This window comes from Ictidomys tridecemlineatus, unplaced genomic scaffold (assembly GCF_052094955.1).
Source record: "Ictidomys tridecemlineatus isolate mIctTri1 unplaced genomic scaffold, mIctTri1.hap1 Scaffold_106, whole genome shotgun sequence".
NCBI lineage: Eukaryota > Metazoa > Chordata > Mammalia > Rodentia > Sciuridae > Ictidomys > Ictidomys tridecemlineatus.
Genome location: NW_027521011.1, coordinates 204,814 through 229,429, shown reverse-complemented (window position 1 = coordinate 229,429; position 24,616 = coordinate 204,814). Strand labels below are relative to the sequence as shown.

Below are 24,616 nucleotides of genomic sequence, written 5' to 3'. Positions count from 1 at the left end.
GTATCTAAAGGCTGTTATAGAGGTTGGAAGGAAAAAGAATTTTAAGCTGGTTGACTCTCAAATACTCTCTAACCATTTGTTAAGTTCGTTTATTTCATAGTGTAGAAATGTCTTCTGTCATTTGGTAATTCCCCATTGGCCATGAGAGTGCCTAAAACAGGGTAGATAATTAATGATTCACCTGGAAAACATTATGCTAAGTGAAATAATCCAGGTACAAAAAGACAATTACCACATGTTCTCATTTATATGTAGAAGCTGAAACACTCAGACTCTGAGGAGCAGAGGACAGATGGTGGATGAATGGGGAGCTGTCCATCAAAGGGCACAATGCTTCCATTAGACAGGAGAAGTAAATGATCAGTATTTGAGGTGAAAAACTAGTTGTGGTTCAATTAAATCTAGCAGACATTTATGGAATACTTGCCATGGCCAAAATATCTCGTCAGTTAAAATAAAACATAAAAGAAGAAAGGTCGTTAGAACCTAGAAGTCCACCAATGGGCTTTCAGGGTTTGTGAGCTCCCTGGAATTGAATGGAAGCTGTGTGCTTGTCCTTGTGCTTTTATGTGATCCTTAATTTGTATTAGATTTTCAAACATTATACCTGACCCTGAAAAGATTAAAGACTAAGGATCCAATTGTTCCTAGAATTGACCAATTGATGATGTGCCATGGCTCATGCATATGTGCAAGTCAGGCTTGTGACTGGTCCCTCCACCCTCTGTAAATCAGCTGCCAGGTCATTGGTGGTTTCAGTATGCATTCCTGTATTTTTTTTCAAAGTTTTTGCATTTTTTCTTTTTTTCACACTTTTTATTGGTGCATTACAGTTGTACATAGTGGTGGGATTTGTTGTTACTCTTTGTACGTGCACAAGATATAACAACATAATTTGGACAATATTATTTCCCACTACTTCTGGAATTTCCTCCTCTATACCCCCTCTCTCATCCCTTTTCTCTGCTCTATTGATTTCTCTTTCATTTTATTTTTTTAAATATGGAAATAGAAGAGATGCAGAGAACTGCTCTTGGAGCAAGCTATGCTTTGACTTTGTTGCATTTGAGACAACCCTGGAAGTATAGCAACATCTGTGACCATTAACATAGGGTAGGTAGGTGTACAGGGCCTGCTTGCTAACTTGATAAAAGAAGGCAGGAAAGAGCAGGACATGGTGGCCTGCACATGTAATCCCATCTACCCTGCAGTCTGTGGCAGGATGATTGCAAGTTCAAGACCATCCTGGGCAATATAGTGAGACTATTGTCTCAAAATGAAATGTAAAAATATCTGGGGATGTAGCTCAGTGGCAGAGACCTTGTCTATCTTCTGTGAAAGCCTAGGTTTAATCTTTAGGACTGGGGGTGGGGGTGGTGGGTTGCTGTTGGGAAAAGTGTCTCTGAATCGTAAACTGTTCATGCGAATCCCAGAGCCTGGTCTTGTGTCCTGCAGGAACTTGGAGTCACTTGATCGTCATTATAATAAAATCTCTCAATTAGTTTTAACTTTGGTGACTTTTAACTTTTTGACAGATGTCCAAAGCAAGTACAGAAGTTTAAATTAAAAAGTGACAATGAATCACTTAACATTGTTTTTCTTCACATATTTGGGTAGACTATGTAAATGCTTTGAAAAATAATATGAAAGAAAGGGGGAAAAGAAAACCACAGAATATTCTCCATGTACCAGCTGGGGGCAATCCAGTACTACAAATGTGAGAGTGGAGAAAATATGCACCAAAAAGATCATTTCTAATGTTGCTGCTACTGTGCAAACTGGTGTCTTTTCCTCTCCAATCAATATGTCTTGGTCCGCTGAACACCATAGCAACAGAGCAGCCAATTGAAAACGTCCTGTTTCCTTTGTAATGGCAAGTTTCCCACACCAAATAATCCTTGGCTCAAGTGGCAACTGAGTTTCACAGTCTTCCAGCTGTGGCAGCAGCTGGCTCAAGATTGCAAGCTTGGTATTCCCCAATGCAGGAATTTTCTACACTCTTAGAAAGTGCAGGCGGCTTTGCATTAAGCCTAGATGTCTATTTATGATGCCCAACTCCAGTATGCTTCTTGGGATGCCATGGAAATGGTCACATTACTCAGATTGTATGATTTGTGATCAATTCCATGTACCTCTGGCATTGTTCTGAGTAGAATAGTTAATCAATGTCTTTCATGCCCCAATTTAAAAAAATGCAGTACTTGATATTACATCCTTTTATTGATTCATCTTTTTATTGGATTCTATGCACAATTCCACAGAAGATGCAAAGAAGCAGTTGACGTGCTTTCTTCATTTGTAGAGTGTCTCTTTAGGAGATAAAACTGAACCATACCTGAAATAGGTTACTCAGGATTGTGCATCATAAAATAAATTGTAGTTTATCAGAGAAGGGGAGGCTTTTCTGATAAGCTGCAGTTGTCAGGAAAATGTTCACGGAGAATATGATGAATGCACCCACTCTATTCTGTCTTAATGTTGGCTGAGCATTGGGCAATACTGACCTGGGACATCTACAGCATTTAGCAGTATCTATTCTAGTCTTCCTCTTGGACAAAAGGATGCCAGATACATGACTCTGGTGTTTCTTTTTAGAGGGGCTATCTTTCTTATTTTTACATAGCATTATAAAGTAAAATGTTGTTTGAAAGTTTTACGTGTAATTTTCATACAAAACCAATCGATTGTTTCTTGGGAGCTTTACTTTCTGTGTTGACAGTGAGGAAAACACTCTCATACTATCTGCAGTTTTATTTTGCCAGTATTTTGGTTACTTTTATTCCTGAGTTTCATTTTTAGCTCACCATTTACTCCATCCTATATAAATTTAATCATTGTATCTCTGTAGTTCTCTGAATATCTGTTGCCTGAGACTTACAGAGCAGAATAAAAGTAATAACAGAGATACATTGGTGATTCCAAAGACTCAAGTCGATAAAAGTAATCTTCCTGGGAGATGAAAAAAATATATAGGATCAAACACAAACTTGTATTTTTTGACAACTCAGTACAAGGATTATTTTAAACAAAATTCGTAGATTTATTATCCTCTTTTTTCTTTTCTTTTTTTTTTTTTTTGGAAAGCTGTTGATATCTTAATCAGGGAACTTGATCAAGGTTTTCAGACATAGATAAACAAACCCCTCATATTTTCATTTAAATTTTTGTTACTAGTGCATTTTGTCTACAAGTATGACTACTGTATTGAATAAAACGGATTCTAGAAGGTAAGGAGGTGCAGGCCAACTTTGGAATTTTAATAGAGACATTGTGTCTGTTGCTTGGCGAATGTTAGGACATGGGTACATGTCACACAGTCTTTTCCCAACTAAGATTGGGATCTCAACTGAAGAATGACTAAAAGATGCCAGCTGAATTTTTCAAAGTTCTCCTGGCCTGACTCAACCTTTTCTGGCTTCAGATTCCATTTCTCCTCTTAATCGTACCTGGCTATACCCTGCAACTCTTCTGCTTTGTTATTGATGTTCCCCATGTCTGAACATCTTGCCCACAGTTCAAAGCCTACTCATCCACCATTTTCTCCTAGGAACTCCCCCTGCCCAATCCAAAGTTGGACTGTGCCTCCTCACTTTCTAGAATCTCATATAATGTGTTGTCTGTATTTATCTTATGGCTGTTAAAATACTCTCTCTTTATAGTAATAAATAGAAAGATCTCATGTTTTCTACTTGAATTGTAACCTCTCAAATGTCCAAATTTGAGGCTTTGCAACCCTGTAATAAACTTCCTCTAGAGTTTTATGTATATAATACTTAAATACTCATCAAACTACCAAATTGGCACTTATATCAGCAAATTACACCTACAGTGAAGGAGCTTTCTATTCTTGCAAACTTGGCAATTGTCTTACACTTAGAAGACACTAGATATTTGTGGAATGCAAGGTGGTAGTTGGGTGGACGAATGGGTGGTAAGAGGACACAGGTATGGGGAAAGATAGATGGGCTGATGGGATGGACAGATAGATGGATGCATGAATGCTCTGAATTGGGGCTTTAAGTGACCATTAGCTTTTGTGCTGTTATGACTCTCATTTCTTCCCTGTGTAGCCCTATTGCTCACTACACCTTCACCTGAAAGTCTCTGAGAATCCCTACACATCAGGAATCATTGCCAGCAGAGACACAGCTCCAAGCATCATAGTTGCTTCAGGTAAGAAGCTTGTCTCCTTTGCTTGCTGTTGTAGATGGTGCTGATTTTAAGAAGCTAGATATCCGTGGTTGGAATTTAATGAGCAGGCTAGAAATATTTTCAAAGGCACCTAAACCATTAACCCTGAAGCAAGTATGTTGAAAACCCCTGCTTGGACAAAATGCTTGCAGTCAAAATCCTTCTCAGGCCATGCAGACTGCTGATCTAGGCCATTGTTAGTTTTTGTGGAAAGTTCTTTTCACTAATGGTGATGTGCTCTTTCTAGGTAATATAGGTTGAGAACTGTCAGACAGCGACATCAGTATGTTTGTCTCTTCAGATGCAGGGAACACTTGGAGGCAGGTAAGAAAAGGCCCTGGGTTGTATTGCAGAAGTTTAAATAGCATAAAAATTGTTCAATTTGGTTCAAGTATAGGAACTTATTTAGCAGTGGTACATGCTACACAGGAATCCTAAAACATACTACGTGGTTTTTTTTAAATAAAAGTCTCAGGCTGGGGTTATGGTTCAGCAGTAGAGCGCTCACCTTGCATGTGTGAGACCCTGGGTTTGATCCTCAGTACCACATAAAAATAAATAAGTGAAATAAAGGTGTTTTGTCCAACTACAACTAAAAAATAAATTTTAAAAAAGTCTCAAACAAATCTTTTGAGTTTAGCAAATTCTTGTGCAGTTTTATTTCTTTTGTTATTTAATAAAGATAATTCTTAATTAGGACCTGGAGGTAAAGACATTTATAAGTGAACATTTTTTTCAAATTAGAACTGATGGAATTTTTCCCAAAAAAGGAAAAACAAAATACCTGTGGATTTATCAAATAGGAACTTGGAACTTGAAGGGTTCTCTTGAGATCCTTCACTGTTGTTTTCCTCTATCACTAGGTTGAGTTTTGACAAAGGGAGATCTTGGAGCAATTACAGTTTCACTTCTATTCCACTTTTTGTGGATGGGGTTCTGGGTGAACTGGGAAAAGAAACACTAATCATAATGTAAGTGGAAAGCTATGGTACGGTTCAGCCTTAATACAGGAGAGTAAATCCAGAAAGATGTTTTATATCTGAGTCTGCTTTGATTTGCTGCTGTTAGGTTTGAGGTTGTTATCACAGTCAGTGCCCCCTGCTACAGGAGTCCCTAGCAAAAAGGCGAAAAAAAATGTGGGCAATCATTTTCTTGGCTCTGATAGGTTTGAGGAGACTCAGACTGGGGGTGGTAGCAGAAGAGAAAAGCTCTTTTCTTTCTATATTCAATGAGTTAGGGAAATTAGAAGGAATTATTTCAGGAGCAAATAAAACTATGCATTTAAAATTTTAATATAAGCAGAGTGTATATGCAGAAAGTCTCAGGCATCTAAGTATAATTTCTATTTCAGTCAGAACACAGCATTTGATCAAAACCCCATGAGGGATTTTATTTTCTATGGCTCTTTACCTAACCCAATTGTGAGGTATATTAGGAAAACCATGAGAACAATCTGTTCTTGTGAAATTGCATTTACATTCATTCTTGTCTGAAAAGTGATGATCATTAATTTGTGAAAGACTTGATTAATGACTCGGCTGCCTATGGGTTTAAAAATATGGGCTTTGAACTTGGAATACGAAACTGTGATATTTCCTTCCCCTAGAAAATTGGCCATGGGAAAACAGAAAAGGAAGGTTTCAAAGTAGTTGATCCTATCATCATTGAAAATTTCAAAATCAAAGTAAATAATTGGCTTGTTTTCTAACCCCATACTGCACTTTTTTTCAATGATAGAAAACATCAAGAAAAATTTAATATGCCTAATAGCTATGCTTTTGCTCATGGGAAACATAGCTAGATTAGCAATTTATTCCATAATTTGCTTTTATTCAGTTTTTATATTTGCCACTTTGTGGCTTTTATCTACACATATGATTGTTGATTCAATCACTGCATTAAACACCTGAGTCTCTGAGTAGGGAGAGTAGAATGTTCAATGTAGGAGCACGCCATTACCATTTGGCTGTGGTGTCTACTTCCCTAGGGACTGGTGGAAACACCAAATAGCATGGAAACAAACAAAGAAAACAAACAAACAACAAAAAAAGGGTATATTAGCTCTAAAATTTTCAAGTATAATCTTGGATCACCTAGATTGCACTTCTTGTGACTGTTTTCTCTGTCATTTTTGTCAATTATTGTTGTGGTACAACATATACAAGTGGACTCTTAAGTTAAATACACTGAGATCCATCTGTACCCATGATTAGTGGCTTGAATTTGGTTCGGATGAACCTCTTTGAGCCTCAAGTTATCTATCTTCAATGAGGAGCCCATAATGGTATCCTCTTCATAAATGTATTTGGACAATTAAAAGCTTTGACCCATGTAATGTGCCTGGCATGACACATGACACCCCTGTGAACACCAGGTTCAGAGTTAACACAACAAATGCAAGCTCTTGTCAATACTGTTGCCCTTGTGATTATCGTGTTTACTTTTATCATCATGAACCCTGAAGAGTGTTTGGATACTTCAGCCACCGCTCTGAATGGCAGCTGGTTAAAGTGGACTACAAGTCCATTTTCGACAGATGGTGTGCCGAGGAGGACTACAGGCCTTGGCAGCTACACAGCCAGGTAAGGGGAAGACAGCTGAGACTGAGCCCTGGGCAGGGGGCATGAGAGGTGATCAAGGAAAGCCCGTCCTTCAGGCTTAGAAACTGGAGATCTCTAGGCCAAAATGCCCATTTCTTCCTTTCGTTCGTTCTTACATATTTTGCATGACACAGCATTGAACAAACTCAACATTTATATCTTGTTGTGAAGTTATTTCTGTTGTATTATGCTAGAATATAATGAGATAAAATTCAAATGTGCTTGGCTTAGACTTACAACTCAAAATACCAACTCAGCACTGAGATTCAAACATAATTTATCTGAGCATGTCATACAGTGGGGGCAGGGTAAGGAAAAGATCTTCCATTTTATCTACCGTTTCAGACAGAGGCAATGCATAAAATAACAAAGTAATGCTCCCTAAGCAATTCCAGAAAAACCCTTCCTGTCCATTTCCTGGGTTCCCTGGGAATACATAGTACTTCTTGCCTCCTTCTAAGGTACTCAAAGTATAAAAATACAGAATTATGAATAGAAAACTTTACTACATCCTGGCCTCTTAGTTATTCAGTTCACATCAAAAGGGTTGGATGAAAATGTCCCTTTAATTTTCTATGGTGGGAGCCATTTCTACAGGCCTCTCTGAGGATCTAGTGGAAGCTCTTATTACAAAGCCATCACTTTGTTCAGGCAGTGAAACATGGTAGGTTCCAAACCTGGACTAAGGATTGCATTTGCATGAAGATGTGTAATGGAGCCTCAGGAAAGACAGCCTAGAACCAATTAAACACAATTCTGCCCTCGTTGTTCAGAAGCACAAAAGAAGCTATGTTTGACAGTGGGTGCTGCATTAGCTAGAAACACCCTCCCTATTCAGAGGCTCAACAATAAAATTATCGCTCACTTACATTGCTGCTATTTTCCCCTTTGGGATGCATAAGCATTGTGATATTCAAAGCTTTTATTTATTTCATGGAAAACACTGAATTTAGTTCTCTTGTTTGTCTAGTAGATGAACATAAAATCAGTGCTATAAAGATGTGTGGGCAGAAGCATAATAAATCGGGACAAAATGGTTCTTTACATTTCTTAGCAACACTCGTATTTCGTATGCTCATAAATGACCAATTGTATAAATCTTTTGTTAGAAGAGAATTGAACTTAATTACTACTGGTTTGCCAACTAGTTATAATCTGTCTTAATTATCTGTGTGTCCTCTGTAGCACTAAGATGTAACCCTCCCCCAGTACCAGTTTGTTAAACACATGAAGAGTTAGGAATTTATTAGACAAATTCCAGTACTTCTTAGGATTATCTTTATAGTCACATATTATGATAGACATCAAAAACAAAATGCTGTTAGCACAAAGTACCACACCAGAATCTGTATTACACTAAGGTTTGTGAATATCTCCCTAACCTTCTCTAAAATGGAACAGAAAACATACAAGCTATGTGCCCAGCTGTGTGTGATGGTTGTCTGCTCACAGGGGGAAGCATGCATCATGGGAGCCAAGAGGATATACAAGAAGCGAAAATCCGAGCGGAACTGTATGCAAGGAAAATATGCAGGAGCTATGGAATCTGAACCCTGTGTTTGCACAGAAGCTGATTTTGACTGGTGAGCTGGCACCATTATTCCATGGAGTCATTCTATATTTCAAATACATATGGCCCTTGAAGAGAGTTTAGATTGGAAATAGTAGTGAGTGACCTATGTAGGGCTCATGGCAAACCTCAGATTCTTATAAGATTATCTCTTGGGGACATCATGGTTACTAGCTATGTGCCTACGTGATGACAAAATCAGGCATTTCTTTAGATTTAAAAAGGATTAAGAAGATAGTTGGTAATTATCTTCATAGAGTTGATGGATACTTTGGTCAAAAAGAGAAGCTAGATCTATCCTATGTTACTTTGGACAGCAAATCTGAAAACAATAATTGGACTTTGCAGGGTACAAAGATAAAGTCTAGATAAATTCTTTCTGGAATCCAGGGTTTTCAGTAGGAAATGATAGTCTTATAAAGCAGTAAATTCTCTATCTCTGAAAATTTTCAATCAGTGGTCAGCTGAATACAGCTAATAGAGATGTGGAAGACATTTGTGAGCTCACTGTCAGGATGGCTTTGATGGCATTATGAATCTTTGAACTGGTAAAGAAGCTAGTTAAAACTGGAGAAGTACTGAGACTTTGAGAGGTTTAAACAAAACTCAGAGTGCTGTAGAATTCTTGCTGGTACATTTGCTAAGCAGAAACTTTGCTTAAGGGACCAAGGATGAGTACCTTCACTTTATTCTTAGTCAGTGTTTAGTGGTCAGGTAAGGTTGACAAATTATTAATGGTAAATAATTATTCCATTTGTAATTATCTCTATCACATTTTATGTTATTTATTTTCCTCTTCTTCTGTATTTCTGTTGTATATAGTTATGCATTTGTGTGTGTGTGTGTATTTTTTACTTTAGAGAAAACAATCACTAAATAGGTATGTAGATGTTGAACAATTGAAATGTGACCTGGATAAGAGCTTTATCCAGGTATTTAACAATTTATTTCTAACTGTGTAACCATCACAGGTCAAATACCTGATCATCAAAATATCAGTGATCAAACTGAGACATTGTGTGTGTGTGTGTGTGTGTGTGTGTGTGTGTGTGTATAATCATATTTTAGAAGAATTTTGCCTTCTCTAACAGTAGGAGATGTTCTCTGAATGAGTAGTACTGGGAAGGCCTGGCAAAACTGTGCTCCAGTGGTCTGACAACTACCCATAGCTATCCCCTTTATTGATGGATAAGGCAAGTCATCTGGGCACAGTGGTGCACACCTGTGATCCCAGTGACTCAGGAGGCCGAGGCAAGGGGATTGTGAGTTCAAAGCCAGCCTCAGAAACTTAGTGAAGCCCTAAGTAACTCAGTGAGACCCTGTCTCTAATTTTATATCTATATCTATATCTATCTATCTATCTATCTATCTATCTATCTATCTATCTATCTATCTATCTATATATATATATATATATAAAGGGGCTGAGGATGTGGCTCAGTGGTTAGGCTTTCTGAGTTCAATCTCTGGAACCAAAAAATAAATAATTAAAAAAGAACTAGTGCCGTATCTCTTTGGGGTCAGCCAAGGCAATAGAGCTGCAATGACTTTAGCTCATAAGGACTTCCACAGGAGCCTCCCCAACAGTGACTTCTGTTGTAGTCAGTGTAACATTACACTAATAAAGTGACAAAAATTTTATAATTTTATACCTGTCCTGCACTTTGGCACTGACATCCTGAAATACATTTATAAGAAATCTTACCATGGGTTTTTAAGTCAGTCATCACAACCCTCTTTCCCATCATGCACTTTATTCAAGGAGGATTTGCAGAGGAAGTCAGCATGTTACACTACCAGCTTAGCTTTGGCCTTATGTAACAGTCATTTGTTTTCAGAGAGCAAATTTATTCTCTGGTAGAAAATTTAAGAGGATAAGTAAGAAGAGAGACCCCAATCCCCTAGTTTCTCCTGGAGACACTTCTTAGGTTTATTTTCTGCAAGGTTCCAAAATAAACCAGCATGTTGTTCCTGTTCTTCATGTTCAGTTGAAAGCTACTCCAGAGTGGGGGAAACCCAGGATAAGGAAAGCAACCAGGCTTCTCTCCTTCCCTATCCCTTGGCCCCATCCTTGCATTCATTTGTGAAGGGGATCTGTCATCATCTCACCAGGTGAACTGCATTTAGACAAGAAGAAAATTAATCATGAACAAGGCCATTGTAAGGTTTTTCTGGTCAGATGGGATTTGGGGGAACTGCATGATTTGTGAAAATATTTTGGAAGGCTCACCATGACGTTGTTGGGCTTTTACTGGTGGCTGGGGTTTCAGTGATTCCACCTGACTGCAATGTAATGAAAAGTGTTGTTACTAAATGTTCCCTTTTAGCTTGGTTCCCTGGCCATTGCCCCAGGTGACCTTGCCAGGCATGCTCCAGCATTTTTAATGTAATTCCCTGAAGTGAGCACTGGGTGTCCTGGAGGCAGTGATTCTGAAGTCTTACTATTCATGCTGTGTTGAACCAGAACCAAATCTAGCTGGTATGTGCAGAATTCTAAGTACCAGCTGCCTGGAGACAGGCCCCTGAGCTCAGCCGATGTCTTCCTTCCCACCCCTCATGTGCCAGCATCTCACCTCCATTACACAGATGGGCCAATTCCTACTAATGCTTGCTGATTGCTGCCTGTAATTTGTCTGTGCATGCAGAGGTGCAATTTGTTGTCATCCTCTGTGCCTGGTTTCATCTCCCAGAAGCCAAGAATATCAGGCCACTCAGAGGCCCCTGGAAGCAAAGACAGAGGACTGGGAGAGAAGACAGACAGTTTCCAAACCAGAGAGAAGTTATAGAGCTGTTAGTCCCAACTGACAGCAATTACTACCTGGGACAAAACTTTTCCTAAGGGGATGCTCTAGACACTTCTGAAGGACATTTTTTTGGCCGTGACTTTAAAACATATGGTTTGTGCACAGGGAAACCTGGCTCTGCTCCAGTCGGTAAATCCAGATGTCTTGGAAGAACATCCCAAAGACATCACCTGTAATGAGGCCTGTGCCACATGTGGCTGTATTAAACTCTATGGAGGAGTCATGTCTAGAGCTCCAGCTTCCACCACTGCCTGGTTTCTAATTACATTCAGTGTTTCTTTCTAATGAGAACATAATCCACTATTTTAACTTAAAGGTGCTTAAATGGAATTATCAATTCTGCAGGAGGTTTTCATGGATTGTTGATAGATAGTCTATGAGAGGCAAGTTCCATTTTTAAGTTATTGATTTAGGGAATACATCCTTTTGACTGACTGGGGTAGAAGGTGGCTGTGGACTAACATGAAATTGTTCTGAGTCATTTTCCACCTACTGAAAGGTTTATCTTGGCTCTTTCCCCCACAGTGACTATGGCTATGAGCGACACAGCAATGGGCAGTGCCTGCCAGCATTTTGGTTCAATCCATCCTCTCTCTCAAAGGACTGCAGCATTGGACAGAGCTACCTCAATAGTACTGGGTGAGTTTCGGAGGCAGTGACCTCGAGAGGATCAATCTTTTAGGCTTTTGAGCATGTGTTCAACTGACAGAATTACTTCTGATCCAAGACTATGTAATTCATGTGCTTCATTTTAATAAGACAGCACAGCTTGGCATTGATAGTGCACTTTGTATCTGGGACTAAAACTCTGGTTTCAAATACACAAAGGAGGAAGGTTTCCTTGGAGGAAGAAGATGATGATGCTATTGACATAGACATTTCTTTACTCTTTGATACTTTATCAGTTCTTTACTCATGTGAGGTTACCTCTTACACTCACTCAATCTGCATGAGGAAGGCCAAATAGATGATTTTTTATGTGCTTTTTGTTTTGTAGATGTGGAAGCCTGAGTCAAAATGGGAGCTCATTAACTTTTCAACTTACAAGTTTTAACAGGAGTGTGCTTCACTTTCTGTCTGTAGTAAGGAATTGCCTCATGTGAATTGGAAACAGGACAGTTTCAGGATCTGCAGGATGAATCATCAATCTGGAGACTCAGAAACGCTGATGGCTTAGTTCCAGTCTGACTCAGAAAGCCAGTGGTAGAGTTCCTGTCCAAAGGCCAAGAAGCTTGAGACCCAGAAAGAAACAACATTTAGGCTGGAATCCATAGACTAGGAAATAAGCCAATGTCCCACATTGTGGGACATCAGTCATAAGAATTCTCTCTTACCTGGGGTGAGCGTGGGGGAGACTATCAAACTGTCAGACTTTCTGTTCTATTCAGACCTTCACATGATTAATTTAGGTCTACTCACATCAGGAGGGCAGTCTGCTTTTCTGCCTATATAAATGTTAATCTCATCTAAAGACATCCTCACGGAAACACCCAAAAAAATGTTGAACTAAATATCTGGGCACCTGTAGCCCAGTCAGATTGATATTGAATTAACTATCACCAGTGATTTAAAGGAGTTCTATATTTAGCTGTGATAAAGGCATTTTGGTTAGGATAAGGAAAATAAGTCTTTTCTTTTAAAGATGTATAATGCCTGTGTTTTGTGCTTGGATAAGAAGTATACTTATTGAAAACTTTTGAAGATGAGTAATGAGTACAGTATTGATCATTGTACTATTTTCTCTCTTTTGTGCCTATTTCCAAATTCTCATATTAAAAGGTTAAAATGATAGGAAGAAAAGGGAAGGGAAGGAGATGGGAGGGAAAGAAAAGAGAAAGAAGGGGAATTAAGATCTTAACAATAATCTAGGTCTGTTTGTCCAAGTTTCTTCTCATTTCTAATGCCAGCTGTAGGATACAGAATCCACTGCAGGAAGTGAAATTTTCATTTATGTACTTCTTTATTAAAATTTTTTAATATTTTAAATATTAAATAATTTTAATAATATAAACCAAATTTTATAAATCATTATTCTAAAGGAGTAAAAGATGCAGAAATGGACTTTGACTATTCCTATGTCTGATGTTAGGGATTCCTTTGGATGAAGGAATACCTTTGGATGAAGGAATAAACTATGATTCATTTAAATAAAAGCACAAAATATGAGGAAAATGTAATAGGTCAGGGAGGTCTATAGCATCTAGTACCTTGGAGAACAAAATAAAAAGGGCTGATTATTTAATTCAACTTAATGGAGAAGGAAGGCAAAGACAAAAATATTTGATTATTTGCATGTACCAGCATATTTGGACATTGTAAAGGGCACTGGGAATCTCTAAAGGTAATTTAAGAATTGTTTATTTCCACCACTAACTCAAATCAATCCAAATAATTGTATTATTCTCTCTTTGGTGTTAATGAGAGGAATCTGAAGCATAATAGGTCACAGTTGTTCCAGATCTGATGCAATCACAGGAATAAGATGGAGTGACCTCTTACTTTTCAGTTTATTGAGATTGTATAAGTCCTGAATATACTGACTTATATAAAATGAAACATCAAATTATTAAGTTACAATTTCCTATTCAGAAGCATTTATTGCCTGTGCCCTTGAAAAATTACAGTTTCAGTTGATTTGGTGATAAGTGTCCGGGTTACATAAATGTGTATCAATGCAATTGTTTATGTTCAATAGTCAAAATCAGAGCACAGTCTCCTACAGTACAACCTGCACCCTCAGGGTGATGTTCAAATCAATGAGCATTAATGATAGCTTCTGACCCCAGGTGATTTTTATTAGGTTGCTATCCACTGAGTTTGTACATTCCATTCAAACATTTTGCACAAAAGCATCAGCATCAGCCTAAGAGCTTATGTTAAAAAGAACATGTGGTAAGTTCTAGGCATCAATAGGTATGACCTGCACTTCTAAGAATGGTGCTCATAGGTGGAAGAGTAACCACTGGATTAGGGTCTTGTAGGGGACAGTCGGAGGGAGAGGTGTCAGTAGTAAACTCACTGATCAGTGTATTGAGTGAGTCACTCATTTTGCATGGGGAACTGGGAGACCTTCAGTTGGTACAAGGGCCTGAGTCATCTTAAAAGACCTCACAACATCAAATTCCCATGTGCAGTGTTTGTAGCCAGCTCTAGAGTTGTGAAGTGGAAAAAGGTAGGTGAAACTAAAAAATAACTCTCTGTCTTTCCTAATGTCAGTGCAGCATATCGCCTCAGATGTCCCTTGGCTGTATGTTGATTCAGCAATATTTCATAAGCACAGATTCAGCATATAATATTGTAGTCACTACAATGCTGCTACCTTTCTATTAAAAACATTTAATTACAAAAGAATTGTATAGATAGATATGTTTTAGGTGTTAAAATCTGCTTGGATCATTACCCAATCCTAGCCCCATTCCCACAACTATTTATTTGGTATTCATGCTTCCAAACACTTTTTTTAGCATTCACCAGTGAATAACTATGCCAAGAGAAAGTACATAAAATCGATTTGGAGGGCTGTTTTTGTGTGATTTGCTGTTTTTATGTGATAGATATTCTATTTCCCTTTTTAAGTTAAAAACATATTTTAAACATCTTTCCAAGTCAGAATATAGAAGGCTACTTTCCATCTCATTTCTTTTTATTCCATGGTATTAAGTGTTATAGAATTATTTAATTTTTCCCTTCATTGAACATTTGGGTTGGTTGTTTTGGGTTTTTTTGTCACTATAAATAAGGCTACAATTAACATTCCAATACCATATTACTTGTTATTAAAAACAGACAAAGCTAATTAAATCTCTTGGCAATGGAGGTGTTTCTGCTAGATTATAAAGCAAATTCCACTCAGCCAACTGGACCTGAGTATCAGGCGGTGCCAAATAGTTCCCTCACAGGGTTTTAAACAGGAGCTTCCTGCCCACCTGTTGCCTGTGAGTCCCACAAGGTAGGAATTTGAATTAACTGCCTCCCTCTTTAGAAGGCAAATGCCAGTGGATTCAATAAGGGTAAGATGAGGGGAAGCTCAAGTAAGCTTTTCCTAGATGAATCAGGTAAACAGGGTCATTTCTGGCACAAAGAACAAGACATGACTGGTGACAGGGCCACACTGGTAATCTTCTCAAGGCTCTGACACCAGTGCCTGGAAGCTATAGAAGTAAGGAGCCACTGTGCCCCCTGAGTCTGTCCAATGACTGTTTTAACCTGTCCTTGAGAAGCTTGTACTCAGTCAGTGTAGGATAACCTCAGGACTGGGGTGAAGTGCAGAAGAATCCCAGCTGTGGCTTGGCCTGCAGTTAGTGCCTACCTGCAGGTTACTCCAGGGCTGAACCTCCCAGAATTGCTTCTGGAGCAGAAATGTAGTCAAAACTTGAACTGAGTGGGTCTAAAGGTCACCTTGTCAGTCCAGGGCAGAAAGCAGACCTTCCAGCACCACCATTTTGAAAGCTTAGTTGGAAGCAAGCAGGAAGACCTTCCTACTTTTTATTTAGTTTTGAATGATTCAATGTATAAATGGTTATGGTTGATTTCAGAATCAGCTTACTACTGTGTGTATAGAGCAGTGTTCTCAGGTTTCACCAAGGTGGAAAAATTCCTGCATATGTTATTAATATGCCAACAGAAAGGCTGTTTTTTGTTTTTTTGTTTTTTTGTTTTTTGTTTTTGCCAGGGGAAAGGGGTACCAGTGATTGAACGCAGGGGCTCTCAGCCACTGAGCCACATCCCAAATAGCAAAATGTAATAGGTTATTTTGCATTTTAGTTAGAGACAGGGTCTCACTGAATTGCTTAACACCTTGCTTTTGCTGAGACTGGCTTTGAGCACTTGATCCTCCTGCCTCAGCATCCCAGGCTGCTGGGATATCAGGTATGCACCACCACACCTGGCTAGAAAGGCAGTTTTTTAGGAGATGTCAAAATGTTAATCAGCTTCATTGTATAGAAGTGAACGTTTGGACAATTTCTGTTTCAGTTCTTGTCTAAAACTAGAAAAGATGGTTTAAAAAAGAAGTGAGTAAGCGCAGAATGTGCCTCCAGGGGGCCGCCATCCTGACTCCTGGTCCACAGGTATCAGGGTTTCTAATGTCCACACCTGGAGCAGTGAGTCAGCAAAGCCCTGCTGTCTTCCACTGTCACCGACCTGCCTGGTTCACCTCTGGCCCCTTAAAACATTCACAAACCATTTCACATCCAGATGAAAAGTAAGGGCTTTGCCTGCTTGGATGGAAAGTGAAATATAATTAAGGATATTTCATATGGTGTAAAATAGAAAGATTTTTGAATGAAATGATGGAGGGTTTTCCATCCAAAGCTACCATTGACTGTTATCTTTCGTGAGTGATTTAGTTTCTTTGAGCCTTAGTTTCTTAACCTATTACATTTTGCTATTTGCCTTCAAGTGTGAATAACTGTGATACCATATAGAAAGCATGTAGCATAATGCTGGGTACATGTATTACAAAATACAAATACCATCAATTTCTATCATCTAAGGGTTTCTCTAGAGAAAAAGAGAGAGGTAGGGAACTTTCTTTTATTGTGAATCTGTAGCCCAGACATGTATTTGATGCCTGGTTGTCACTGCAATGCTGATATCTGGGACATTTTTCATCTAAACCTCTGCTGTGCTGTCTATAAAACAAAAAGAAGTACCCACATAAGCGCCTAAAGTCACATAATTAGAAAGTGATAGAACTGTGGTACACCAAAACACATGTCTATCTTTCATGCCATTTTGACCAGAAACTCATTTACCTGACTGCTAAACATGTTTCTTTTGCTCAAACAAAATGACAACCATATTAATTTCATATTCTGTTGCATGTAAATGCTGAAATAACTTGAAATTCATTCCCTTTTTTTCTCCACCAGTATCTATAATTATCTCAGTTTGCACATACACAAGCACAGCCTCACTGAGTTATACCTATATATGGTTAAATTTTGTTTATAGTGTGTTGGAACCAAGGAACACACTGCAAATTTAAGTTGCTAAATTAACTAGGACATTGCTTGTTTCATGCCAGTAGTAAAAAGATTCTGTAAATATCAAATAAAGTGGCACTGGGTTGGTTTGCTCTAAGAAAACAAGATAATCTTCTCAAGGGACAGATTTCTTCTTGCTATTAAGTTGCAGTTATTTCTAGATGTATTTTTTTAAAGTGCATGTAGAAATTTCTGTCTGTGGAATTTCTTTATAGGAGCCATTAATACCTCATGGAAGAATGTTCAAAGACAACTCTTACTATTTCTCAGGGTTAGTTTATCAATATATGATGGGGATATTTACTCATGAAGCACAATTTTAAAATGATAGTTTAATTTCTGTCGCTATATAAAATATTTAGTGAGTCCAAGAAAAAAAAATACAGACTTAAGTTCTATGAAAAATAACAATTTCCATACTATTAACATACATTTTGGATGTTTTAAAATAGGCTTTTATAAACATATTCCTCTCTGCAGCAGCCATAGAAACACTGAACCCCTATCTAACATACCATTCCCTTGAATTTGCTATTTCCAGGGACATCGTGAGCTGTGATCTTTTCCCATGTGACTCTATTCCAGGTGCCCTGTGGGGATTTTGATGTTCTGTCTGATCTCTGTTCAATGAAATTTGTCAGTGTGCATCAAGGAGAATAATTGGCCCTAAAAGTGGTGCATGTGTTTAAAGTCCACAGAAAGGAAATCACTTGCATTATTTACAGACTGATCACTGCAGGGGACTGTGTAGTTGTTTTCTAGCCAAGAACTCTGCAGTCTCAATTTGAACACACAATTATTGCTTGTTGATGTGAAGTTGACTCCTCAGAGTATGCTTCTTAGCTGAGGTTTCCCATCTTTTCATGGAAGTCACAGGGATTGGGAAGATGCGTATTACAGTCATGGACACCCACTTCCTCTTATGGTTGTTCCTACCCGTATCGATAGCATTGGCATTAGTGTTTCTCACCCAGGTGCTCTGGCAAAGCGGCAAAAGAACAGCAAATTAGCCCAGAGTCCCTGGACTCCTAAACATTTTCTGTCTGACCTTGTGCAATTCTCTAAGCTAACTCCTTTTCCTGATGTGCAAAACAAGGGGATTAGATGATCTTTGAGATGCCTTCAAACTCTAAAATTTACTTGATCAACTGAAATGATTCAATGGTAGGATTCTTTGGACTGCAGGTATTCTAAAAAAGGAAACATGTTTCTATAATTCGGTTTGACAATGAATTGACTCAGATTGTGGATCCTATGAGCCAGTTCTCATGATTCTTTATATTAAGCCATTTAGTCAAGTGTGGCCGCATGCCCCATTTTATCATGCTTGTGTTCAAAAGGAAGTCCCATTCCATTTACTATTCAAAATTAAATAACTTGTGCTTCATCTTGCTTAATGCAAGAGCCACTTTATTCCATTCACTTGGTTTTCTGTCTCATTCCAGGCCCTTATCCCTAGGTCTGCCTACTTGGTTTAAGGGAAAAGTTCACAGAGTGGTTTTGCCTTCAGGTAAAGAATTTGGAAGACCTCCCTAGTCAGCCATGGACATTCTAAATGTTGCTATTAGGGTTGTTGCATAGGATGATTGTTGATTCATGGGCACATTCTTATCAATGAGCATGCTTTATCACCTGGATTCCAATTAAAGCATCTTTGAGCTGCATATACCTACACACAATGGATACATATAGCCAGCCACCAGTAAGGCCTGTCAGCTTGGATGTCTGGCACAGTCACTGAAGATAAGGAGACCTGGACTCCTCCACCACTGCTTTCCTGGGGGCAGTTTCTCTCAGTAAAGTTATGGAAGAACCTATCTCTATTCCTTTGTTAATCCCTACTACTGCCATCAGAGGTCTGTAGGTATATAGCTCTTTAAATTTATGCACATGAACATACACATGTTGCTGTTTCCTCATTACATGCATTGTTAAGGGTAGTAGGTCTAGGAATATTTTAAGTCTTAGCCACACACTGTACCCAGACCCAACCCCCTTCTGTGTCCCTAATGCTTGCTGTATTTCCTACTTCATTAAGTCCAGTATCATTAGAACAAAGCAGAGTTTTCCCTTGAAACCAAAGCACATAGTCCAATCCAAAAAATGAAACTATTTTATTTTTTTCTCATTGTGAGTGCTAATATGGGAAACCATCACTCAGTGGCAATAATATTCAACTGGGTACAGCAAGAACTAGAGTTCCAGTTTACCTCAGTCATTATATGTTATAATTCCTATGACAAAAAAGGAAGATGCATCTTTACATCAAAGCCTGATTTCTTGGGTTATTTTTTAAAGCATGAGTCAAAGTGTAAGAGGAGGAAAGAGTATCCCACATAGAATGAAAAACAATTGACAATTTGGTTCCACAACACTAGTTTTAACCTCCAGGGTACTGGCATTTAATCCTGGCTGTAAGCTAGAATCAACAGGGGATTTAAAGTGAAAACAAAACAAACTGATATCCAAAGTTCCCAATTAAATTCAAATTCCTAGGGGAAGGTCCTAGGCATCATAAATGTATAAAATGCCCTCAAGTGATTCAAAGGGTCAGATAGAAGTGAGATTTCTGCATCTTATGGAATGTCAAAGAGATAAGTGTACTCTCATATTCATTGCAACGTTACTCCAGTGGGCAAAACATGGAAGCCAAATAGGTGTCCATTAGTAGATGAATGAATAAGGGAAATGTGGTATACACAGTGGACTACTAAGAAGTCTTTAAACAGAATGACCCTCAGTCATTTCCAACAACATGGATGGAACTAGCGGACATGCTGCCAAGTGAAATAATCCAGGCACAGGAAGACAAACACCACAGGATCTCAATTACATGTGGAATATTAAAAATTTGCTGCCATAGAATCAGAAGAGAAAGGTGTTTACCATAGTGGGTAGATGATAGTGAAAAGGGAGATGTCCTTTAAAGCATACAAGTTGTAGTTAGACTGGAGAAATGAGTTTTAGTAATCTGCACGGGACCACAGTTAATAACAACATATTGTTCATTTAAGATTTTCCAAAAAGATAGATTTTTAATGTTTGCACCACAAAAAAATAACTTGATGTATATATTTGTTACCTTGATTGAATCTTTCTACAATGTCTATATTGATTACATTGTAGTCCATAAATATGCAGTTATTATTAGATTTGAGATCTGCTGAGCTTACACAATACTCTTACCTTAATAAGTGAATAGTTATAAATACATATAGTCTGACCACACCACCTCAAATTCACAAGAGGGGAAAAAAAAGGCTGAATAGAAAAATCTGGAGTATAAAGACTCACAATTCTTCTTTCCAGGTTTAGCCTCACAAAGAAGAAAATATGGCCTTCATCTTTTTTTAAAAAAATTGTCCAGGCAGCACAGAAGCAAAATGAAAGAAAGTATGGGTAAAAAGGAAGAGGTGACAGAGTCATATCAAGATAGGAAGGAGGAGAATGGCTGAAACTGGGGGTGTTGGAGTAATAAACCAGTCTCCACTGATGAGCTGTAGGAAATATCAAAGGCACATTTGCAGAATATTTCCTTTTCAGTAATTGTACAGACTCCCTTGCACTTTTCTACTAAGCACTTTTCTCCTTGGCAGATTGAAGAATGTTTTACCAACTAAATGCATCTCAGTAATATCCAGAGCTCAGGTCCAACATAATCACAAGTTGCCTTGTTATTATGGAGGTAGCAGCCCCATTTAATAACATATTAAATGCATTATTCATTTATGTAACTCAGACCCAGGGACAGCTGCTGGGATGAAAATAGAACCATTCTGTAATGCAAAAAGCAGGTGTGTGCTTACTTGAGTAAATTAACTCTGTATTTCTGCACAATTTTCTTCTAAATTTCAGGGACAGGTCTGGTAGGGCTAATGTGATGCCATTTTCATCCAAGAAATAAAATGGTTTCAGAATGGTTTTTTTTAATGAGCATTCAAAAAAAATCACCAACAGCCTTCTCTGTGGCAGAATCCCAGGAGGATAGATTCATGCTTTGGGTTGAAGCAGAACTCATGTTGCTGCAGGATTTAGAAGAACCTCAGGTCAGAATGGGTGACAAACAAAAGAAATACTCTGCACCTCATGATGCCAACTGCTCGCCAAGATGGAGCCACAGGTGTGTTTGATGCTATGCAATTAAAAAACATAACCTGCCTTTAGTTTGCACACTGCCACCCCTCTGAAACCAGCAGGCAGTTTCTAATGCACAGTTAAACTCCCTGAGATGCCATGATTATTACGGAGGGTTTTGCTGGTCATTTTCTTGCTACTATTGCTGTTACCAAAATGTTTTCATTCTCCAACGTATGCACCATGGGAGTTTTTTTCCCCCTCTTTCCTCTCCCACCTGCCCTATTTTCTCTCTTAATCAGTTTACACTCATAAAATCATAAAAGGGAATTTCTTTTCTAGGCTGATGTTCAAATGGCTCAGGCATGACAGTGACCCAGCAGAATGGGCGGTGATCTAAGTGCTGGAGCTGGAATTTGGAGGCTGCCCATTCAGCTAGGTGTTAACTCCTTAGTTGATGGATTATGAGGAGAAGCAAGGACTCCCAGGCTAGAGATCAGCACGGCTCATTTGGTGGGTGAGGGGTGAGTGTTTGGGGCAGCAGTAATAACTGATGCTATGCTGGTATGTCAACATGTAAACTGATACAGTCATGCCAGTGAGCTAGATTCTGAGCTCTGCTTATTTGAGCGCAAGGAGACCCTCAAGGAGGTTTAAAGTTTATACATTTCTCAGGAATCTTGTGAAATCATGCAATTCAAATAATTTCTATTATATGAATCATGAAGACCTCTTTAGGAGTATAGATGTGGCTCAATCTTACTACTGTAAAGAGGCAGTACAGGGTAATAGTAAAGAAAGGATGTATTATAGGGATAAATAATCCAAATTGGCCATGCAAGAGAACACAGAAGCAGAAGGAGCAGAAGAAAATAAGTGGTTTCAAGAAGATTAGAAAGAGATTTGGATGGAGCAGAGTGAGCTGGCTGGGGAGAAACTTCAGAAAAAGTAGAATAAAATCATCTTGTAGGGGGCTTATGTGAAGAATTAGAGGATTCGCAGTTTATCTGGAGGGCATTTGGAAACCATGAAGCTTGTGAACAGGGAATAGAAATAACAATAATAACTGAAAATAGTTGAAAACATTTCACAAGTACTTGCTAAGTGATAGGGCAGTTTTCAGCAATCTGGGTACATAAATTCATGGAATTCTTGCACCGACCCCATGACATGAGTTAAGTATTAATGGTTGACCTTGTGCTGATCCATAATGTCCAAAGTGCTTTTTCAAGTTTCTCATTGATTATTTAACCCTGCTTTTAGCTTTTCAATTCTGAGATTCAGGAACAGAGGGAAGGACATTGGCTAGATGTAGATGAATTGGAAAACTGCCTGCAGCTCAGATAGATCCAATCTATTGCCAGTGTTGTCAAGTTTTCCTGGAACCTAGTTTTACCCATTCTTTTATGTACTGTGTGAACTTTTCATGGTATAGTCACCAAGCTGAGTAGTAGTGACAAAGACTATATAGCCTACAAAGCAAAAGGTTTATTAGCTGGCCTCTTAAAAGTTTACCAACCTTGGTCTAGTATATTTTGATTTCTTCCAATTTATGTTCTACTACTAACTCTGGAAAAGTGAATTTGAGAGATCAACTATAACTACAGGGGTTGCCGAGCACCTCAGGGGGGAAAAACGATGAATTGGTAATACTGAATCTCAAAGTTCTTAAAGATTGGTCATCCTGAATATACAGATTCTTATTTACCATGAAGCTGATAAATTTCTAATAAATTGAAAGGGACATATTTGTAAGATAATTCATTTATTCTTTTATTAGAGCTAAAATGAAAATAAGCAAAAGTTTGAAGGATTTACTCAGAATGCAAAAACTGAAGCCTCCTTGGTGTAAGGTTTCAATAGTTCAATTAGTATACCTTCTCAAGAAATGATTAGAAATTACCAAATTTAGCCAGCTTTTTCTGTACTATGTCATTATTGTAGCATCCTTTCTCTGAATTGTAAGTTCCCTTGCCATCTATGCAGTAGTCCCCCTTTATCCACAGTTTCAGGTACCCATGGTCAACTGCAGCCAAAAAATATTAAATGGAAAATTCCAGAAATACGTTTTATTAGTTTTCAACTGTGTCTCATTCTGAGCAGTGAGGTGAATCCATGCCTAACTCTACATCACAATGCCTTTGTCGTTCAGTTAACAGCGTCTCATCATGTAGCCATTGTTCACCTCCCATCATCATAGGAAGATACTGGGAGTTCAGTAAGATATTGGGAGAGAGAGAGGGAGACAGAGAGAGACCACATTCACACCAATGTTATTATAGTCTATTATTGAAATTGTTCTCTTTTATTGTTATTGTTGTTAATCTCTTATTGTATCTAATTTGTAAATCACACTTTCTAATAGACATATGTGTATAGGGAAAAGCTTGTATTTATCAGGTTTGTTACTATTCATAGTTCAGGCATCAAGGGGATCTTAGAACATATGCCCAGGACTGTATTATTCATTCTGGTCCTTAATTATATGTTCTTTAAATGATCTCCTTAATTATCGACTTATGTCTCTTCATCCTGATTTTTGACTTAGTGTAGGGACAATGTCTTCCACTGTGTGCATTTCCTACAGTTCTGAAATGAAGAAGTGATTCATCAGTTAATTCGATGAATCAAAGAAGTCGATTAAGATGCAAATAATAGGTAACAATTTGTTGCTCCAATTATTTCTCTCTATTTATCTCTATTGGAAGCTAGATATGAATCAGCCCTAATGCTCAGAGTAACAAGGAAGGTAGGTGGATGATGTCCCTGATGGTCCTCAGGGCCAAGCAGCTCAGTGTAGTAAATTCGTGGGAGTGATCTTCTTTGTAAAGAGCTAGTTGACAATTTGAGCTTTTCTCCTTTTAGGTATAGAAAGGTGGTTTCCAATAACTGCACTGATGGCGTGCGAGAACAGTACACAGCCAAACCACAGAAGTGTCCGGGGAAGGCCCCTCGTGGCCTCCGGATCGTCACTGCAGATGGAAAGCTGACTGCAGAACAGGGGCACAATGTCACTCTCATGGTGCAGCTGGAAGAGGTAGGCTGATTCCTGTCTCCCTCTCACCTTCTAGAGCTGGTGATTTTGTTCTAACAAAGCATAGTTCCCTTTGCGTATCTTTTTTAACCTTCTCATTTTTGATGCAGTGGTTTTTTGGTCTTTTAACTTTGCTTTATTGGTACTTTCAGCAAAATATATTCTCAGGATACATTAACAGTATTCCCAGAGTAATTTAACCCACACATATACTCACTGACCTAACAGATGCTAATGCTTTTGCCCTCTCAGCCTCACTTCTTGGCTTTTTAATTTTTTTTTCAAAGGGAACAAGCTGGCCAAACATACATCACGAAGGCCAATCTAAACATCACCAAGTCTAATATCTTTGACAG

At 38.4% G+C, this 24,616-nt stretch overlaps 1 protein-coding gene across 2 annotated transcripts; it reads left to right on the top strand.

The window, feature by feature from the left end:
- Positions 1-4,099: 4,099 nt before the first annotated feature.
- LOC144372455 (VPS10 domain-containing receptor SorCS1-like) lies at positions 4,100-24,287 on the top strand. 2 transcript variants are annotated; one of them, XM_078035822.1, is made up of 6 exons: positions 4,100-4,173; positions 4,439-4,515; positions 6,656-6,773; positions 8,244-8,374; positions 11,691-11,804; positions 24,092-24,287. In XM_078035822.1, the coding sequence occupies exons 2-6, from the start codon at positions 4,493-4,495 to the stop codon at positions 24,270-24,272; spliced, it is 567 nt and encodes a 188-aa protein (XP_077891948.1). In that variant the 5' UTR covers positions 4,100-4,173; positions 4,439-4,492; the 3' UTR covers positions 24,273-24,287. The 2 variants fall into 2 exon arrangements, with proteins under 2 accessions (XP_077891948.1, XP_077891947.1); XM_078035821.1 differs by lacking the exon at positions 4,100-4,173 and having other exon boundaries at positions 4,355-4,515.
- Positions 24,288-24,616: the final 329 nt, after the last annotated feature.

Excerpts from the sequence above, each read along its gene's own strand:
- LOC144372455 (XM_078035822.1), top strand. The coding sequence starts at position 4,493 with ATGCAGGGAACACTTGGAGGCAG. Across the intron at positions 4,516-6,655 it reads CAGGGAACACTTGGAGGCAG|AGTGTTTGGATACTTCAGCC; the intron begins GTAAGAAAAGGC and ends TGAACCCTGAAG. Across the intron at positions 11,805-24,091 it reads AGCTACCTCAATAGTACTGG|GTATAGAAAGGTGGTTTCCA; the intron begins GTGAGTTTCGGA and ends TTCTCCTTTTAG.